Genomic DNA, 21830 nt, shown 5'->3' on the forward strand with positions numbered 1-21830 from the left:
AGCAGTAACTTATTCCACCTGGAATGGCGTGGCAATTGAAAACTCTTATAAGAGTCTCCAGGTGGCACGAGTTTTAGGCCCAGTGGTGTGGTGAAGTCATTCCCTTGCATCAAGTCCACTAAGAGCCAGTCTTACATATGTGCTCCCAACTCTGGTTTTAGTGACCTCAGGCCAGTAGCTTGAAATCAGCCAATGGTGGGGATACGAACACTTCAGAAATTGGCTAATGTTATGATCCAGGGCTTTTCCAACCGCAGAATGCTGGATGTTAAATGTTTCCCAGAACCTCCCTGATTCAGGATTCAGGAGGTGTAAATCTCTATTCTCATCACTAGAATCCACACCGCCACTCTTAGCATGCCTGGAAGGATTTCCAATACAGAGAAAGTTTTTCCCACATGGGGATAAATGAGGATTCCAAACGCAAGAAAATGCTTGGGAGCTGCTCACTTGTTTTTTTTTTTAATTCAATCAGAATTGAAAGATACATAAAATCAAGACAATATAAAAGTTAAATGATGCATTCAGTTGATAATAATAATGAGCAGACATTGGAATTGGGTTGGGATTTTCTGGAAGACAACCCTCTTGAAAATTTCCCGACAGAATGTCTGTGTCTTTTCCATTTTCTATGATTCTGTCTTTTTTTCTCTCTTTAATTTCAAAGTCACTTTCTGAGCAAGGAGGGGCTTAATAACAGGAGCCAATAATTGACCAGGCTAGCTCTCAACTCTCAAAGCAAAGCTGTGCTTCTGTGTCTAAAATAGTCTATAGGAGCATTTTCGTTTTTGATACCCAGGCAGTGAAAAATAGGGCCCTTGGTGGTGGTAGTGGTGTGTCAGTGTGTGTGTGCGCGTGCATTGGGTACCTTGGTTAATTCCTGGAGCCCTGATCCTTTATTCTATCACCAGTAATGGTCCAATTTAGAACAAGAGCCTGCAAAAACCAACCTGAAGGAACTTCTTTCCCAAGCCAGGCACTATGGGAAAGGCACCTCGGGAAGGACAGCACAGCAAATCCTAAGGGGGCAAGAGGCTCGGCTTCTAAGTCCACGCAGTCACACAGAGATGGCTCTACCACCATAAGCACTTTCTAGTGTTTGCATTTTGCTATGCCATTTCTGAAAACACTGATTTTTTAGCACTCACTGTTTTTATGGTGAGATGGCGGTGGGGCTAGGGAGGGGGCTCAGCGACTCTGTAATTGGGAGATGTGGAAGCTCTCATGCTAACAAGTTCTCTTCAACCGCTGTCTTTAATGATACTCTGGTTTGGATTGAATTTTCTTTTTAAATTTGATTGAATTCAATTCTAATTGGATTGAACTTGCTCTTTCTCAGGCTTCCTGCCAACCAGTGGGTGCCATCATTTCCTTCCCAGGGAGTTTTACGCCAGGGAAAAAGCACCAGATTGACAACTATCAATCTGACGGAAGCTTTGCCTTGTTTTGCTCCTTTTCTCCTTTGGCTGAAGCACCCCAAACTGGGGATGGTATGGAAAAGATGCCAACCCTCTCTTCCCCTTACCTCTTATTCCTGTACCTGGTTAACTCTCCCAGACCTTAGTCTCACTTCCTGGAGATAGTGACCTCACATAGTTTCCGTCCCAATGCAGGTCAACACCAAAAAATGATTTCAAACTCCGATCACTTGCCTTTCCTTTCACCCATATCCATTTGCATCTCCGTTCCTTTCTTATGGAGTGGGTTTGTTCAGTGTGAGGTCATTAAATAGCTGAGAGTTTGCTTCAGCTCATTCAGATTATTTGGGGAAGGTTTCAAGTTCTGATTATGAAACTATCCATCCTTCTTACAGAAGTAGGAAATAGGATTGGGCTCAACTGGCTGTAGGGACAATTGACCCGGTCCTGTTTTACAGCATCTGCCTGATGGAATGAAATCTAGCCATCTGCCTTAAGACTCCTGTGGATCTAAAATGAACATACATGGGAGAAAACAAAAATGAGGCACACTGATGCATCTGACTGGCCTTACGGTTTTCTCTTGTAGCAGAAGGATGTGTATCGGGGTGAGACGGAGGTGAAGTGGTAGGATCTTATCTGAAGATTTGCTGGCTCCCCTTGTCTCCCAGAGAGCCTGGGGGCACAACCAGGTCTGTGGCAGAACGGAGATGAGCCCAGGTTTTCCCACCAGATCCCACGTAGAAAGGGGTGTGCTGGGTGGCAGTGCCTGGTTCTCTTTATCTTCTTGCCTGGATGCCAGCCATGTCTCTGCTCCGGGGACTAAGCTAATGAAGACATGAAGCCCTAACCTGACAGGCTGCGATGGGCCTGGAGACTGGAGCTGGCTAGACAATCAGTCACAGCTGAGGGATTTGTCACAAGGCAGGAGTACATCTCTTGCCAACAACAGTCAACATGAAAAATGAGGGATTGGGTGGAAATCCATAGGCTGGTTGGTGTTCAGGAATGTAGAGCATTCAAAAGAGAGGCAAAGATGGAAAATCCAATCACTGTTGACCACTGGGCTCAAGGTCCTTTGGAAATCAATATAATGTTGCCATCTCTCTTGCTCCAACCCACAAACTATGTATGTCCTGGCCTTTCTCTTGCTTCCTTCTGGACCTGGACATTGGATCTGAACTGTGGCACTAAAGTCCAGTTTATGCTTCTGTGTTGTGCAATGCCTACCCACCAGATCCTCTGCCTTTTTTGGGAGAGGGAGGTGCCCTTGTTCCAATGGGTAAAGGACTGGATGGTTATGCAGCTATGAAAGTCTGCTGTCTATTTCTTCCCTTGCTAGCTGAAGGCACACGTCTGAAACTTTCTCTTTTCAATGTCAAGGATCTCACTGTACTTGTTCTAATTCTGATAGGTTGAAGGTTGAGATTTCTGGAGAGGAAAGTAAATATCACCCAATTCTTATCTGTACTAATACCAGTTGCATGATTTGCATAGTGTTGGAAAGAGGATAATGAACGTGGAAGCATTTTGAAAAAAATCTAGGAGATGTATATTCTTTACACCAGCTCTATTTTGCTTTGTCAGAATTAAGGGTTCTGGATAGGTGAATGTTTCAGATAAAAGAAACATAACTCTCTGATGACCAGAACCTTTGCATTTCTATCTTTTAAATGAAAACTTTGTAGAGTGTTATCTTCTCTATGTTCATGAGCAGAATACACCAAGCACAATTTAACCTTTTCTTGGTGACCTAAGGACATAATTTATGAGGATCAGTTATTGTGTTGGGCTATAAAATAATGTCTCCTTAACTGACAGATGTAGAGTTCCAAGCACCCTAGTCCCAGAATGCTCCAAGATTGCAGTGCTATTGAGTTGCTGGCTCCATTCTCTCTAGAGGACTATTAAGATTTGTGGGGCTGTCAGCTTTCCCTGCTAAACAATTCTACCCTGCTGTGGTCTCCATGGGGTGATTCTGCAGCTTCCTCCTGGGACTCATTCTGTTCCCACTAGCTGCTTCCCGTAGGCGGCCGTGGTTTGCTTCTGCAGCCTGCTTGTTCCATCTCGCCCTACAGCTTCTGCTCATCACCAACTCGCAACTTGAGGCAACTTAGGATCATGAGATTAACCAGTCAAATGGGGTTGGGAGAGTACAACACGGAGGTTGAGAATAGGGACTATGGAGTCCCCTTGCTTGAGCTCAGTCCTGGATCCTCCATTTTCCTCCTGTTAGAATTGAGATCATTTCCTCATTCAAACCCCATTTTTCTTCTCTGTGAACTAGGATGTGAATAATACCTAGCTCATAAGGTTGTGAACGCTAAAATAAATTAACCCAAGTGAAGCACCAAGCACCGACCCTGAGGCAGAGAGTGGTATTACTGTTATCACTACCTTTGTGACAGCGGGTTTCATGGAGCACTGAGACTCTTATGAACGCTTCTGGAAGGCTGGTTTAGAAGGCTGACTGATGGATCAGTGAGCATTTTATTGCATTTCTGTGGTGACGATTACATTGTTGTCCTGACTAATCAAGATGCTGACTTGAAACCACTGTCACCATGTGGCCGGCCAACAGGAATCTGATCCCAGCCTGTGTCCCCACATGGGCTTGGGCAGTGCATTCAGAGTGGCCAAGCCTCAGAACAGACTGAAGAGGCCTTCTTAAACAAGGAAGGGGGTGACAGTCTATAGACACTCACTGCCCTGGCAGAGGGTCTACTCAGAGACCCAGAAGCCTTGGCAGACATTCTATCAGTGACTCTGGAGCTGGGAGGAGCAGACTGTGGCTCCGGGAATGGGTCAGTGAGCAGATGCTGGGAAAAGTCTCCAGGAAAGACACATGTATGGACTTGAGGACTCAAAGGTTCAGAGAGCTATTCAAGAGAATAAAATGTAAAGCCCGCCGTAGATACTTCTCAGTAGCCTTTCAGTTCCTGTTTGGAGTCAACTAACATTTCTGAGGATTACTAAAATGCCAGGCTTTGGGCTGGGTGTCTTCACATGCCTATCTCATTTTGACTGAGTCAGGACAAGAAAGAGCTTCCAAAATGGCTTTTTCTCTAACATCAGCAGCTGCTGTCATTAACTTCTCTGCTTTGTTACCATCAGAAAGTTAACTTCTTCAGTATGGTCAAGAAGGATGGTGGGCAGATAACAGTTTAAGGAGAAACTCTCATGGTCTAGTCCTCATTCTCCACTTCAAATTCCTGGGGAGAGGGCTGGGGCATTGTAGGTGCTCATATTTGGCTCCCCCTCTCCAGGAGAGTAAAGGGGAATTGCATTTTTTTTTTATTTAAAAGTTCTGGCAAGCAGTAGAGTTGGGATACTCAAATTTGTGCCTTGAGCGGGTGGTAAAGATGTTGAGTATTTCAATGATCTCGTTAGGGATTCACATATAAACACAGGGCATTTTCTTGTGTTGGAATATAAAAACAAAACCCCTTCTACCTTCCAGGCAACTAATTGGGGCTTAGACATCTCTGCTCATCCTTTTTATCCTCGATGGAAGGCACGAGTCTTCTGTGTACTGTCACTTTGGCAAAAGGCATGGTGTCATAAAGGTCTCTAACAGGCCACCCACCATACGAAGGGCTGAGGATGGGAGCAGAATCTTCCCTTCACCAATTCCAAAGGTTAAGCCCAATTTCCTGCTGCAGGACTTGAGAGTAGCTACTCCCAGTTTATGCACTGGGCAAAAATGAAGAGGGATCTTTCCTCTTATGCTTGAATTGCCCCAGCATTAATGTCCCTAGGTATCTAGGAAAGGCTCTCCAAAGCACCTGATCTGTCTCAAGCACAGCAGAGATAGATTATATCCCACCTCCCCCCCAACCCCTATATAACAAAGGCAGCAGAGTGTGTTACCCGCGAGCAGGCCACCAGGGGCATTTGAGTGTTAGGCCTTAGCATGGCTGGTGTGGACTTAAGAAAGTGGGCTGAGGAAATGCTCAGCAAGTCTCCATGGTATCATGTTGGCCATCCCCAGAGCTATTGGATGCTCCAACCACATGCTACCACTACCAATTTTAACCCCATTTGCCCAAAGGCCAAAATTAGGTAGACTTTATACTTGTAGCTTACTAGATTTGGCAATAAGAGTGTCTCTGGAAATTTAAAGGGGATTCTTTTCTATGTTCTTCTTTCTTAAATATTCTATGGCTTTAAATGGTTAAGTGTCTTATCCAGAAAAGGAAATGCCAGAAATGGACTGTTCAGCTTATAAATTAGACCTGAAGACAATTTGATTTTTAGTCTGTACTTGTTTATTTATATTTGGAACTCAGCTCTTCTTACCCTGGGCTACTCAATGCTGAATTAAAAGGAATCTGCAGCCTTCCCTAATAGCCTGCCATGAATTTGTGACTGGCTCAAGAGATCAGGCAAGGAACCGTCTGCAAAACTACTACATAATGTTGAAGGGACAGAGCCTATGACTCTTCTCTCAAATCCCTGAGGTCAAACCCTTCTACTCAAGAGTCTTACCATGCCACTCCTGAGGGTGAAGTCAATAAGGCCCAAGGAGAAGCATCCCACCTGCTTGGACAGCTACTTGTGGGGTAGAGAATGGGTCGGAAGAGCTGGCAGGAGACAGGTAGGAGTAGGCACCATTTGATGATATTGTCTGCTCTTTTCTGTTGTCTACCCCCAAACCCATGGATTAATTCTTGCATATTTGACACTTAACCCAGCCAAGCCAAGGACAGTCACTTCAAGGCTCCTGAGGTGGCCCCTTATCCCAGGTTCATCAGAGCCAGAAAAAGAATAAAGCCAGGAATAGCAGAAAGAATAAATAAATGGAAAAATCAAGACCTTTTTCCTTGGTCCTGCTTACCCGCTAAGAACACCGAGAACCAAGTTAAGTACAAAAAATGACCCTATGATGATTAGTGTAACAAAATAGATCCAGGGCCAGTCCCTTCCTACGGCATCATTGACCTGGAAGAACGGAATGATAGTTAGTTAGGCACACTCAGCAACCGAGCATGGCCAAGCGCCAGCCACCGGCTCCCAAGACACTGACCCAAGCAGCGCCGGGACCCGGGGATCCTCTGGGTGCAAATCAGAGGCCAAATAGCCTGCCCAGCCAATGTATCGGAATTTTTGGTTGAATGGAGACAATTTTTTCCCTGTCTTTTCTGGGCCTGTTAGGGTCCCATCCCTGAGGATCCTGGTGATGGGCAGAGTGGCGCCTGGAACCTTGCTCAGCCGCATTGTAAAGAAGACATAGAAATGGTCAGCTTACCCGCTCAACACACCGAGAACCAGATTTAGAACGAAAAAGGATCCAAAGATGACCAGACTGACAAAATACACCCAGGGTAACTCATAGCCCATAGCGTCCTGCATCTGGAAAGATGAAGGAAAGTTAGGAAAGAGAGAAAGCAGAATTGGGCTAAAGCATAGAAGCAGGGAGAAAAGCATGTGAACAGAATCTGGAGGAGACCAGTGGGGTTGAACCTGGCTTTTGCCCACTGGGATCAGGCTCCATTTATATCCAATATACATTCTCCATGACCTTGACATGAACTGTAAGGGACTTTTGCAGGCTTTGCTTCAAGAGGTATCGTGCCTGGCTCTTTTTGTCGGATTATTTCCAGCAAGAGAATTATGTCTCTAATGCTTCCTATTTGCTTGAATAAGATGGGTCACCTCAAAAAATAATTTCTTTTGTATGGGATGGTTTGAGATCAGTTGAGTTTATGTGGCCACCCAATCTTGCATTGCACCCTGAGGCACCCTGACCTCGTGTTTGCAGAGCTTCATTTCTTACTGACAGAACTGGAGAAATGAAACCTTAGAAAATGGTGAGGAAAGATACTTTCCTAAAGGGCTTGCCACCTGGACGGTTGGCCATGCCCAGAATTTAGAGGCTCAAAGCCAGCGCTTCACCAAGCACCACAGGCCATGGGCCAAGAAGAGGCAGCCATTTTGGTTTATGTACTGAGAGAACTGCTCCCGTGCCTACAACCTCAGTGTGGATGCAAATGGTACTTAGCCTGGAAACTGTGACCTGCAACTAACTGAATAATGGAGGCACACTGCAGAAAGGTCATAAACTGTGCTGGAGCTGGCTCCCATCATCTTCCAACTCCACGTTCAGCAATTCCAAGTTGGTCACTAGAAATTGGCCATAGTGGAAGCATTTACACCACAGAAAAGGGCAAATGCTACAAGTCAGCTTCCCCTTCACTCCTGCCCCCTAAGAACAGGATCTTAAACATTTACCAGCACACTGCTGGCTAGAGGGAGGATATGAAAGTGATGGTAAGTCACAAAGCAGAATTTTTACCAAAGAGGAAATTTATTCTGATTTGGTTTCTCAGATCTACCTCCACTGATGCTTTCTGACTAGACCAAATAAGATTTAGTCTGATCTTCCTGAAAATGACTCCCAATTTTGTCCTGGTGAAATGAGCCCACAGCCACCCAAATTCCTAAGGCACACAAGCTTCCAGAATGATTTATCTCTATGGTTTTCAAAGTATGGGCCAGCAAGGGTGTCACCACCTGAAAACATATTGTGGACCTGCTTGTTGGAAAATGTCCCACCCTAGACCCACTGAATCAGGAACTCCAGGGCTGCCCTGCAATCTGTGTACCAGGCTCCCCCCAAGTGAATCGGATGCACACTCGAGTGTGAAAAACACTGACTTACAAGTCATTCTCTCCACAGCTTCCAACTTATCTCAACAAGACTGCCACTCATAGCATGGCCTCCCGTAAGGTACAGAACAAGGTTTTGTCAAAGCGTGGTGTGACCATCCCAGAACTATGCAGGGGAACTGTTAACAAAGGGCATTCCTGGGCCCCACCCCAGGGTTCAGTGGGTTTCAGCAATCTGCATACTTGTCACCCCAGAGGGTCATTCTAAAGGTGCTCGAGTCTGGCAACTAGCGCAGGACAGCCTTTCCACTCCAGACACCTCCAAGGAGTGACAGGTGAAGCTGGGATGGTGAGGCCCTCAGCCTCTGAGCAGTCCTATCCCTTTACCTAAGTCTGCTGGACAGGTACTGTGTTTTTTCTGTGTCATGAGTAAAATAGGTTGAGAAATACTGAGACCTACTTAGTCTGACAGGTTTGAAGTGCTACACCCCAATATGTCCTTTACGAATCCAAAAGATGTATTTGGTATTACTAGTTTTGGTTAGAGAAATTCACGAAATGCTGTCGTATGTGTTGTGCTTGGGGATCACTGGTTTCAACTGAGTTAGAGAGGAAGGGACGAGTCCCCAACAGAGGTCCACCTAACTGTATCATATTACAATTCAATTTAACATGGGTTCACTGGGCAAGCCCAGTCCCACATACTCTGCTCTGTTTTTTCTATAGCACTTGTCATTTCCTAACTGTATAACATATCCATTTATTAACATTTATTCTGTCTTCTGTGCTAGAATGGAAGCTTCACAAGGGCAGGTGATTTTGTTCTGTTGCTTCACTAATGTATCCCAGGGGCCTGGAACTGTGCCTCACACATGGCAGGTGCTCATTAAATGTTTGTTGACTGAATGAATGAATGAATGAATGGAATATGTGCCGAGCACTGTGCTGTAAATAGGAAGTCCTTGCTAGTAGGGAAGACAAAAAAAAAGGCACCTACGATGAAGGATGGCAAATATAACTGGAGGGGATCTGCAGAGTCATAAATGCAAAATGGGAGGAGCAAGGAGGACACCTGCATGAGGCTGGAGCCACTGAAGAAAGGTGTGAAGGAGCAGGAAGGAAGCCCTGGACCCTTGTGACGGGATAGGGGTTTCCTGGGAGCTTGACAACTGTTGAAAATAGAGCCTACAGCTGGAAAGCCAGCTCGGCTGTGGGGTAGAGGATTTTCCCAATGGTTGAACTACAAAAATATCCTGCAAAATGGCAGCTGTTAGGAAAAGCAGGACAGAGGGTCTTGGGTGGTAGTGGGGGTGGTGGTGGTCAGATCTGTACCCATCCCAGTGAGCCTGGGAGGCAAACCTAGAAGGGTTTGTCATCTTCCAGTAGCCAGAAGGCAATACTCTGAACCAAACCAGCAGAGGGAAGTCCTATAAAAGTCTTCACTACCAAAAGAAGAAAAAGACTCTCCACCAAGACAGGAGGGACAGGACTGGTGGAAAGAGGTTAGGGAGGGGAAAGGCAATTAGCAGCAACAAGCCAGAGATCAGCAGTCAGCAACTGGTCGTGTCAGTTGTCATGCCAAGGTCTACAAGACACATTTTAAGATGGGTAAATGTGAGCTCGTCCTTTGATTATTCTTAGCAATGGCCATATTAGAGTCTACATTTCTTTAATAGTATTTATTGAGAGTTGATTATGAGTAAGACATTGTGTTCTTTGTTGGACATTGAGGAGAAAGGGGTGGAAAACAGCTCCAGCATGGGAGTCGGAGATGAGCTGTTGAAACCTAGAGCCTAGGTCATGGCCTCTGGCCTTTCCTCTCTCAGGTTAGATCCTGCTAATGAAGAGCAGAAGTCCCTTCCACTTTCTCTAAATTAATGTTTCCTTACTTTTTTTGAGCTCACAAAAAGTTGCTGAAAATTGCAACTCTTACCCCAAACAAAAATGTGCATGCACACAGCATCCTTAAGACAACACCTAGGGGTGCCCTCTGAAGCCCATACCTGGACGCTGTGTTACTAACCTAATGATCTAAATGGTCAACCACCTGCTTATTCTGTACTAACCTCCAAGAAACACTTTGCCCAACTGTGGGTTGTGGGGTCAAGAGTGGCAGAAGAAGTCTATCCGGAAGGAGTTTCCAATTGTTCCTTCCTGGATAAAGCGCAGACCTCCTCATCTTTTGCAGGGTGGGGGGAGCACAGCAGGTGCCAGGAAGAGATGGGAGTTCACCAGAGTCCACCATCATGGAGTTGCCTTTGGAGCCTGGACAGACGGTGAGTACGAGGAAGGGCTGGCTGGCACTTGGCCAGCCTCCTTGGAATAAAATCTTTGGCTAGTTCCTGTTAGCTCCATCAACTTTGTGAACATTTACCCCCACAGAAAATGCAGCCCTCCAAGCCACATGTCTCTATTTGTCACTGAATACAAGCCTTGGGGATCTTCTCGGGGCTCTTGATTAGTTTGGTATCTCTTCCTCTGAGCTGCATACAAGGTGAGTGACTTTCAGCAGCGTTAAGGGTTTCAAATGGATGAAGCTAGACATCTAAAGGCCTTTGTCCCACAGCCAGGGCCAGAGCTAGGAGGATTCTGCTCTGGAATTCAAGAGAAATGCATGGTATCCACCTCCCCTAGACCACCTTTGTTTCTGCATTGGTTCCTTCTTTGGCTGTGGGCTAGTTCTTTCGGAGGTTCAGGATGGGGAATAAAGGGGATGGGGGGCTGGGATAGTAAGAGATGGGATAGTAACGAGCCTCCAGTGGTAGGACTAGGAATCCCACCACTCCCTTGGTGAGCTATGCTCAGCGGCTGCAGACTCTCTGACCTGCTTGGCTCTGGATAGAAAGGAAGGCACCCCTTTTGTTTTCTCTCTTACTTCCTCCTCTTCATTTTGGGCCACCTACTTTTGGGGGCAGGCTGGGTAGCCAGCATACAAGGCTGGGTGACTCCGAACTAGGGCAATGCCTGGAGTGATGAGATTGATGTCTTACATCAGCTGGAGTGGAGCTATTAGGAGGGGAAAGAATAAAAAAAGTGATATTAAAAAAAATGACCCAGATTGCTGACACCCTTATTTAGAGGTGGTGAAAGGATAGGTCTTTAACCACTGAAGCTAGATGTTTCTTAGGCCTCTAACAAAAGAAACTTTGTAACTCTTCCTTTGCACAGAGAAAGTCATCTTGATGTTCACCATCTGCAGCCTTCAGGGCCTCCAGACCCAAGAACCACCAGGATGACCTTGCCTTTGCGGAAACACTCAGCTTCGTGCTCCAAGAATCTGGACAGGAGCAAAGGGAATCTTGAATAAAAAATACAGAAGCCACTTCTGCAGCAGATATCTAATGCCTGAGGAATAAGCCTCAATCCTTCAAATCTACCAAATGCTTTTCCCCCAAAAGAAAAATAAGAGGAACACCACCTCCCCATACATCCCCTCAAGGCCACACCTCCTCGCTGGATTTCCATGAGTTTTCAAATTGCTTGCACTTTCTCCCAGAAGGTCCTTGGCCCTGGCACTGTGGAGCTAAACAGAGGGATCAGTCTCAGCAGATGCCAAAAAGCAGGAGACGAGTGCTTGACACAGGTTGTAATTAGAGGACTGCGGTCAGCCCAGGGCAATGGCTTGGTAAGTGTGTGACCATTCATGGCCTTTGTAACCTTATGGGGTGCCGCCTTTGGGGTCCTTCGACAAACAGCAAGCCTGAGAACAGGTTTCCCCTGACTCCTTTCCTCCTGCACCTGCTTATTACTCACTGAACACCTGTGTGCACCACCGTGTACAATGAAAAGCCTAATTTAGGTGGGTAAAGAACAGCGACATGCTTCTAACACCAAGACAAGCCAACAAATAACTCCTTGATCTAATAAAGATAATCCCTGAAATCAGCTGGGATCTTGCACTGACAGTCTGCGTGAGGTCAGGAGCCAAAGTAGGAGAACCTGTGCTGGGCACAGCTGGCTCATGGCTGAAGGAAGATGCAGCCCGTTGGTCCAGGTGCTGCCCACAGGGCAGTATGGAGGCTGCTGCCTGTGATGGCATCTCCAGGTGGCCCTTCAGACACAATGAGCAAGGACACTTTGGGGGTAGGTGAGATGCTCCTTGGGCCTCTTGAAAGAGTTTAAACACAGTTCTCTTCATTCTCCCAAGCTGCGATAGAGCTTGTTTTCCCCTTCCCAGGAGCCTTCTCTCCTGATCCTTATCCAGACTCAAGGCCAGCAGAAGCCCCTCTTCCGGAATGTTCCATGAGCACTGCTCCTCTCCCTGCTCTCACTGAATGCTCTGCCCTTCATTTCTAAATCGCGTCTCACTGTGTGCTCCTTACCTCTTCAATTAGATCCTACCCTTCCTGAGGGCAGGCCTTATTCTTCTCTGTACCCAAGCCCTAGCTCTCAGCCCCCAGCTCAGCCCTGGAAGCGCAGTAAATGCTTGTTAAATTGAATTACTGGATAATAAGAACTCATCTAACACCAGTGAAATGAATAAAATAAAACCCAATAAGTAAGCAAGGGCTTTGAGAAATGCGAGTAATCCTTACTGATATGCTTAAAAACTGCTGGTTAGATAGCTGAGTCTCTGTTTTAAGGAACATGGACCCTCAATGGGTACTACTGTCATCTGGTGCAGATTACAAATTAAAAACCACAAGGCCCTAACAAGGATGAGTCACACTTTTTCTACCCTGGAGACCTTAAAGAGCCCAGTATGCTGCTTCTGGATTATGTGGGAATTTTCTTTTGAGTTTTCACTTAAAATGACTATTCGATCATTATTAGAATTCAGCTCTACTTCTGCTTATTTAATTTCCTTAGAGACTCATTTTCTATATTCTGTAGTGGAAAGGGGTGTGTGTAAAACTTTTTGAAGACAAAGTTAAAAAAAAAATGGTGTGAAACACCCAAATCCAACCTGCTTGGATGCAAAAGACCTTTGTTATAAACAAGAGATATTTCAGCATCATCAAGAAATTGATGGCTGTCTGTGTGTGTGCACAAGTGAGTTGAGCAATTGAAGTGTCTTCCCGGCATGTGCAGACATGTAAGTTGGATGACAAGATGGAGCAGTGTGGGCCTGATGAGTGAATCATAAAAAAAGTGAAAACATCAGCCTTCTGTTTCCAAGGTCTCCTGGTGGCTTAACCAAAACTAATCCCAGACACTGCAGAAGATAGGAATTCTATATAAGATTCTACAAATCTTACTTTTACATGATTTCTCATTAAGTATTCTTAATTTTATGCTCAACTCAATTTCTAACTTTCTAAATCAGTGGAAGGACTGATTTGGGTTGGGGGAGGAATGGGTGATGTCAAGAAGAGTGTGGCCCCTGCGTGTTGGTGGTAGAGTGGGGAGGACGTGAGTCCAGGAAAACGCAGCCCCGAGGCGCTCACCTCTGCTTCACAGCAGGCTGCACCCTCAGGGTCCCTGGGGTCAGGAAGGTACTGGGGGAGCCGAGGTCAACAGAGTCCTCTTAATGAAGGTGATACAGGCAGCTAGATTCCTAAAGAGCTAGAAATAACCGTATTCTAGGGTGGCATCTATGCTAACTGCCGCCTCCCTTCCCCCCAACTCTGACAAGTGTGGTCCAGTTCTCAGGTCAGGGACAATGTCATTCTGTGGCCTGGGGCTGTCTCAAGTGCTGGGCACAAACTCAGCATCAAATAGTTGTTTAATTGACTGTCTGATGTTGATGCTACCTAAGGGTGACCTGGGTACAACGTGGAAGGGATAACGCTCAGAGTTCCAAACTGACCCCAGCTTTCAGACCAGCTTAGGGAATCCTAAACCCATAGTCCTGTGGATCATCTTGGTTCAGCCTCTGGTGTCTTTTGTCTTGTATGTGCCCTAACCATACAAGACAGGCAGTCTTGAATTACAGGCAGAAGGCTAGGGATGTTTGGTTAAAACAATACACAACAGAGCAGAAGTAAAAAACAAAAATTAAAGGAAACCAATGGTGATGTTATGCAACAATGAATTCTTCCTTCTCTTGTTGCTCCTTTGTTCCTAAAGAAGGCAGATGCTTTTTATCTGATCACCTCCCCCTCTGTTTTTTAAGAGATTTAGACATTCTGAGAGTAAATTGAAAGTCTTTGGCTTAAGAAGCCATTTTCCGAGGAAATCACACACCAAACCTGAGTTTAGGCTTGGTTTCCAAATCCCCAGAGGCTCCCTTCTCTCCCTCCTTTGATACCTGCAAACTTCTAGAACAGAGTGCTAGGTCAAGTGGGTATTTAAAGCAAATTATTCAGCCAGTTGGGGCCTTGGCCAATACAAAGTCAATGGCTTTCATAGCTAAGGCCATGTTCAAGTATTATTGACCATTTTTCATTTTATTTTCAGTCCACTAACTCTTTCAGATCATAACAATGGAATGAAATAACGACGTCAGAGAAAGGGAGAAATAGATTTGATTTCATCTCAGGAGGGGGCAGGTGTGTGCCATTTGCTATTGGTAACCTCCCAGGTTCGTTCCATCCCAGGTTATATCCAGTTACTGAATTCATTGCTGTTTTAATGCTTCAATGACATATTAACGCAGTTCTGGAGTTTCCATTCACCGCTATGTTTGGAGATCTTGGTTGCTCCTTCCCTGGTCATCTAGACTTGCCCTTGAGCTTGAAGGGAAATGCCTTTTTCTGAGTGGTAGACCTACCCTACTTCCCCAAATTCCATGGAAACTATTTTCCCAGCCTGGTTCAAATCCAGTGACAGCAAACTATCGTCATTCAGGTTCAATGGGTTTTTCAAACTATAGCTTGGGCATCTGAATTATCTGGGAAGCATTTTCCAGTCACAGATCCTGGGGCCTGAAATCTGGAGTTCCTAATTCAGTGACTCTGCGGGAGACCTGGGCATCTTTATATTTAAAAAGCCCCATGGGTGATGCTAAATCACAATGAGATTTGAGGGCCTATGGATTAGAGAGAGAGAACATAGAGGCAAGGAGGAGGATTGCTGAAGGGGGAGGAAGGAAGAGGGAGAGGGAGGAAGGAAGGAAGAACAAATGGCCACAGAAAGGTCAAAGCGATTAGAGAAGATTACGAGCAGGAGCCTTGGGCTGGGAGTGCTTCCTTTGTGACTATTCAAGGAGGAGATTCTGCTTCGGTTCTAGGTGTGGGTCCATATGCATGTGTACTTACACATACATATGACACGACCATTTTGGGAAGGTACTGGGAAAATCACAGAGAGGCACGTCCCACAAGCCTGGGACCGTTCCTTCACCTCTGCCACTTTTTCCATTCCCAGCTTGAGCTCTATCACACACACCCCAGGGGATAAAGCACAACACAGCTGCTGAAAATTGGTAGTTGCAGTTGTGTGCTCCTTCTCATTCCCCACTCTGACTGTCATTATGATGGTATTTCTTTGGAGCACATCTGGCTGGTGGGGTATCGATGACTCGTGGTGAGGGAGAGGGAGGGAATGATGAAGGAAGATCACCAAAATACATCAGGGCCATGAGCGAAGTAAATTATACCTATTCCCCCATCCCCACACCCACCCACCCACTGCCACCCTGCCCTCAATTTGATGCCACTGGAGGCGTTTCCATAGCAACTTAAAGCATGGGTTTGAAATTCTTGTGATGAGGTCCCAAAGCAGGGTCCTTTATGATTGTATGTTCTATGTCCCCTAAGCTGAAATCTGTCTACTTGCAAATGGTTGGTTCTGTGCTTGGCTGGCCAGAGGGACCCACCCAAGGTAGAAGGACCAGTTAGGCCCGCTTGGGGATTTGCTCTGCATTGCTAAATAAAATAAACTTACCAATGCATAATAAATTCAACTCCCTTCCCCACCCCCACCCCCTTTTTTAGTAAATTCTTCAAAACCAAGTTCTTATCACACATAAGCCTGAGAAGGGTTTTCCTATTTTAGTTTGACACAGAGGTGATTTGACCTTTGTCTTCTTTTGAAAGTATCTTGGCACAGCAACTCCACCACGGCATGGACTCCAGTTGTAGCGTCATTATTGAGTTTAGAATTTTGTCTGCTTCTCTAGTCCAGGCTTGGCAATTTGAACTGAATTTTATTTATATCTGGACCTTCAGTGTCTAGGACAACAACTGGCATGCAAAAGATGCTCAGGAAATGTTTACTGGATACATGGTACTCAAGCAAGCAGTAAGTAGCTATTTTGTAAAGAGGAATCAACTTTAAAACAACAGTGAGTTTAGGCATGTCAACTAGCACATAAAACCTGGGAAAAGAGTTTTTTTTTTAATCAATAGAACATGTTGCTTATAAAAAATATTTGGAAGATACAATATTCTGCACTAAATTTTTGTTACTGCTACAAAAGTCTTCTTTCTGACTTGGGAAGAAGTCAACAGGGGCATTCTAGGGGCAGCTCTGCTCGATGGGAAGGTATCCACTTCCCTCTCTTTCTTCCTTGCTTTAGTTTGTAGGCAATGGTTCTTAGGCAACCTCTTAGATTATTTTCACGATGGCCAAATAAATCTGACTATTTGCAAGATTCTGGGAGAGATGGTCTTTTCAAGACTAGGAACTATTATTTGCCCAAATGAAGGAGGGCAAAACTGGGTACTGGGAAGACATTGCACACGTCAAAGAAGGAAATACTATAAAGAAGTATATTTTCTGGAGTTTTTGCAAATAGTGGCATTGGTTTTGCCAGAATGGAGATAGATTAAATATGATACGTTTTTTGCCCATATAGGGACAGGCTGTAGAGAAATCTGGTGCTCTTTTCCATTAGGGCACTGCAATGGCTTGAGGGTTGACAAAGCAGCATTGGCTACTGGATAATAAAAGGTGCATCTTTGAAGTAAAAGATTTAGCACCAATTGGTAGACACAAACTGGTATTTTAAATAGGCATCACATTACTAGCAGATTGTTTCATTAGCAGTGAAAATGATGACCACGTATCTGTCTGATGGACTATTCTCCTATGTTCAGGTTAAGAGCAACATGAGGAAGAAAAACATAATAGCATGCCATGATGCTATAAAATCCCTTGAAAAAGTTTCTCTAAATAGTTTATTTTTAGACCAAGCTTGATTTTTCTCTGAAACCCCAAGACTGAATAATTGTGCCCATAGAATCTGCCTTCTAGCCCTCTTTTGGGGGAGGAACAAAGAAAGCCTGAAAGCAGAATCTGAACTCTACAGTGGGAAGAGGAATTGGATGACATCCTCATGGCAGGCTTGGCCAACTAATTCACAAAGCATCGGTTGCATGCCAGTGTCTCTTCCCAGAGTAGGACAAACTGAAAGATGACATTTCTGTTACACTGGTGGGTAGGGAGAAAGGACTCATTAGGGTGAAAAGTCCATGTTTTGTTTATCAGGTGAGACCTGGAAGAAATCAACGGTATTCATCAACCATTCCATCAGGAATGGGTGTGCCCACAACACCGTGGGGAGGAGGCAAAGGGGAGGTGCCAAGGAAGGCCCATCCCCTTCCAGACCCCACCCCCTGACTGCCCGCTCGAGCTACGTACCCAGTACAACACGTCTGTCCAGCCCTCCATGGTGATGCACTGGAACACCGTCAACATGGCGAAGGCAAAATTGTCAAAGTTGGTGATGCCGTGCTTGGGCCCGTCCCACCCGGGCTTGCACACAGTGCCGTTCTGGCACTGGCGCCCGTGGCCTGTCTCCAGAGCACAGGGGGAGGGGTCATCTTCTGCTGGAACATCTCAAGTGGCCAGGGGAAAAGAAGAGAAGGAAGCCGAAGGGTGGGGAGAGATGGGCAGAGAAAGAAGCAAAGAGGAGTTAGAGAGAAAAGTGATAGGATAAGGGTGATGGGATAGGCTAAACAGCCATGGTGACAAGTAGAACAAGTTTTCATTAGTTTCCCCATATATGAATTAAATAGCAGAAGGCACAAGATATTCCTGTCGGGCTGCTATAGATTTAGCAGGTCAGCCCTTTCAACTAATTGTTATAAAGATGGCATTTTAACCCCAGTAATTGATTTGGAAGAAAATGGTAGGGTCATTTCCCATTGTGTTGTACCATGTTGGCATCATGGCCAAATGATAAGTCCACAAAATGATGATGATGCAACTACTTGGAGTGGAAAATGTCCTGGAAAATTATGAGAAGTCCATATTTTCTGAGATCCCTTTTTGGGTGGGAAAGTGTTTATAGACACTTCCACTAGAAAACCAGAGTTTAGGGGGAGGGCTACACTGGTTGGAAGACCTTTACATAATTAGTCAATGATCTCACCCAATAATGTCTTCTGACTATATATAGGTCCATCATATATTGCATGATGCATTATCAGGGCTTCAAGTTACTTATAATGGAAGCCTTATATGGATGAAGGTTAAAAAATGAACTGACTGTAGGGGAAGAGATTCAATCACAGAGTACAAGCACCTACCGACTATATGCTTTCATATGATGAGGGAACCTTCAGCAGTGCCTTTTGCTCTCCAGCCTTAATATCTTCCAGAGGGAAGAATTATTTTTTGACCTCTAATCAAGGATGGCAATGGGTGAATGCTCACTAAGTAGGGTAGGGGGTTTTCCAGGAAACATGTCTACAGGGGCTAAAGTAGACAAATGTAGACAAATGTCCACCAGTTGTTGGACATTTGGATTATTTCCAGGTTTGGGCTATTTTGAATAACACTACTTTCTGGTTTATTCTTGACCTGTACTTGGGCTAATTCCATACATGGAAATAGCTACTAGCAAATTAGTAATGAAGATGTAGTTTATATTTTTGGTGTGGGGACCACCGGTAAATTTAAGCAATTTAAAGTTATGATTGATCTAAGAATTTCCATTATGATAAAATACCAAGGAAGTCTTTGCCCAAGCACTAGAAGATAAAAGTGTGAAATTCATAGAAGTTTGTGAAATTCAGGACATTGCCTCTTACTCATAGAAAATAAAGTCAGTAAAAAATAGATTAGCTCTCAGTTCTAACAATGATTGTCACTAACAACAGTGGAACATGCCCCCAGAGAGAATCTGTTTGTAGTTCTTCATTTAGAGACAACATGTCGGCAAGGATCTTTCCTTGTGCCATACATATCAAAACAATCACACATATCTAGTACCAAGTAATGGAGCCTATTGGCTGTTTCTCAGCTTGTGGCTTCAAATTTGAGACCGTGCACTCCAAAGGGGAAGACAGGAGAGAAATATTAATCCTTAAGGAAGAGATCATTCTTAGGAGAATGGAGTTGAGTTCTATAGTTGAAAACATATGCCAGAGTACATTATCCTGGCTTCTCTTTCTCTTTTTTAACATCTTCACTGAGCTATAATTTACATGCCATATAATTCACCAACTGTAAATATACACTTCATTTATTTTTTAGTAAATCTATATAGTTGTGTGGCTATCACTACAACCATTTTAAAACATGTCTACCATGCCAAAAAAAATTCCCTCCTGTTTGTTTGCTCTTATCCCAGTCCCTGGCAACCACCGATCTGCTTTCTGTCTCTATAGGTTTTTGCCTTTTCTAGAAATTTTATATAAATGGAATCACACAATATGTGGCTTTTTGAGTTCATATTTTTTTCATTAGTATGGTATTTCTGAGGTTCATCTGTGGTGTTGTGTGTCAGAGTAGTGTGTTCCTTTCTATTGCTGAGGAGTATATTTTACTGTAGGGGGAGACCCTACGCCAGTTGTTGGACATTTGGATTGTTTCCAGGTTTGAGCTATTCTGAATAACACTACTCGCTGGCTCATTCTTGACCAGGTGTTAAGGGTTGTGTGTGAATCCTCTGTGTGATGACCAAGGCATGAAGGTTTCCGGACCAGCTGAGAGAATGACAGTGTCTCTGCCATTTCTGTGTTCCAGAGTCTGGTTCCTGGGAGGCCTTGGCTAATGTGCCCGAGTGAAGCTGTCCGCCAGCCACAAGTCCCACCCAGTTCAATGAAATCTTTAGAGACCTGGATGTGAGTTTCAACAATGGAAGACTATAAAAAGATGAGAAACCAAAAAGTGAATCCCAGACTTAAAGAATACATTAAAAGGTGGATAACAAGCACCTAAAAATTGAGAATTGAGCAACGGGAAACCAAGGACCAAGCAGATCATAAATTCTGTTGGGTTCTCGCCCTTTCTGGTGATGGTTTTCTAGACTGATGCGTTCAGTCAACTGTAGTGAAAGTCTGAAATGATGGGGAAGATGGGTCAAAAAAGAGAAAGTGCACTTATTTGGTTCATATTTTGCTTTTTAGTGGAAAAAGATGCCTCAAATCTTCCCATTCGATTGCTAATTGGACAGCCTTCCCTGCATTCTTGGTTCCTGAAAACAGGCAGAAATAAGGAAAGGGTGATGACTACCAGAGTGAGTTCTGAATATCCTCAAGAAAGGGAAGCAGATTTGGGAATTTTACAAATATACACTAAAAAGAAAATGGCATCAGGGGAGAGTGATCTCGTTAATAAAAGAGAAAGAGAAGAGATTCGAAAAGATTATCTAAAGACTCAAGTGACATGCTATTTTAAACCTGTCTTGAACAACAATTAAAAAGAGTTGAGAACAATTAAGAAGTAAGGATGGTCTGATAAAAATAGGTATCTATAAAAAGCATGAAAGGGAACACTTTAAAAATGTGAACGCACACAAATCTGCAGGTCCTAGCAACATGTACTCTAAGATGAGGGAAAATTAGTTTAAACATGAAAATATGTTGATTTTCTTTTGCAAAGTCATGAAATCCCAGGGAGGAAAATGGGACCATGAAATGAGAGAAAAAAGCGAAGCAATGTGGGCTCTATGTTTTAAACAGAAATGGAGAGAGAGAGAAAGTCCAAATTAAGTTTTTGGTGAAATAATAGGAGCAAACATTAGGGGAGATTTTAGAAACGCAGTTAATGCCAATAAGAATGGAGAATCTTGGGAGAGTGCCAGTTTGGGGTTCAAAGGAGAAATCAGCAAAGACAAAATTAATTATGTTTTTTTTTGTTTGTTTAGGGCCCAAATTTAAGGTGTGAATAGAATGAAGGTGATTTCATTTCTAGGTTTTAGCCAACAATTCTTTGCCAGTCTCAGGGGTAATTATTATGCTTGGGAGAGCTATTCAGAGTGACCTGGCTCAGAGCACCACCAAACAGATGGGACAACCAGAAACAAAAGGTATGGGCATATGGTGATGGATCTGCCGAGGAATGAGGAAGGCGCCTTGCAGGTGCCTCAGGGATTAGGGAGAAATTCTGAGACCATTTCCACCAGGGACTGGACGGCAGCAAAGAGGCAGCATGATGGTTCACCTGGCCAGTGCCACGGCTTCTTTACATGGATTTTTAAAGAAACATGACTCAAAATCCAATGTATTCCAAAATCGGTAATGCATACCTAAAACTCACAGTTGGAGAAATGATCTCAAAGAGCAAAAAGAAGGATTTGAGGTAAGTTTTACTGAGAAAATGATAACAAGGGCTCACAAAGCATTCTGCATGATTTAACTTTGCAAAGATTGAATTTGACGCAAAGATTGAAATTAAAAAAATAAAATCACCCATTCCAAAGGACATGCAAAATTCTCTGAATCAAGGAGGGATTGGTTCAAGGATGGCAGAGTTTTGGCCTTTTCCTACATGGCCAGTATGCCCAGATTCCTGTATACTTTTCTCTCCTCATCAGCATTAGTCACTGTGGGGGGTGGAAGAGACCTGGGTGAAAGTGGCATTGAGCTTCCGCTGGGGAGTGATGCAGTGGGTCCTTGGATTGTCATCAGGCAGCAGGTTTAGGGACAGGTGAGTTCCTGATTGCAAGGCGCATGAGAGGAAAGGATTCTGCAGCAGAGCCCCTTTTCCCAGCAGGGAGACTGACTCCACACAGAGGAGGGAAGCCAAGCC

General features: G+C 44.4%; 1 protein-coding gene across 2 annotated transcripts in view; it reads right to left on the bottom strand.

Annotated features, from left to right (window-relative positions):
* The window catches only part of CACNA1C (calcium voltage-gated channel subunit alpha1 C), a 739906-nt gene that overhangs the window by 183716 nt on the left and 534360 nt on the right, over positions 1-21830 (bottom strand). For both annotated transcript variants that reach the window (XM_077169590.1, XM_077169589.1), the window contains exons 7-8: positions 17493-17689; positions 6256-6359 (exon numbers count right to left, since the gene is read on the bottom strand). In XM_077169590.1, the coding sequence (XP_077025705.1) occupies positions 6256-6359; positions 17493-17689 (301 nt within the window). The remainder of the gene's footprint in view (positions 1-6255; positions 6360-17492; positions 17690-21830) is intronic.

Source organism: Tamandua tetradactyla, chromosome 7 (genome assembly GCF_023851605.1).
Source record: "Tamandua tetradactyla isolate mTamTet1 chromosome 7, mTamTet1.pri, whole genome shotgun sequence".
Classification (NCBI taxonomy): Eukaryota; Metazoa; Chordata; class Mammalia; order Pilosa; family Myrmecophagidae; genus Tamandua; species Tamandua tetradactyla.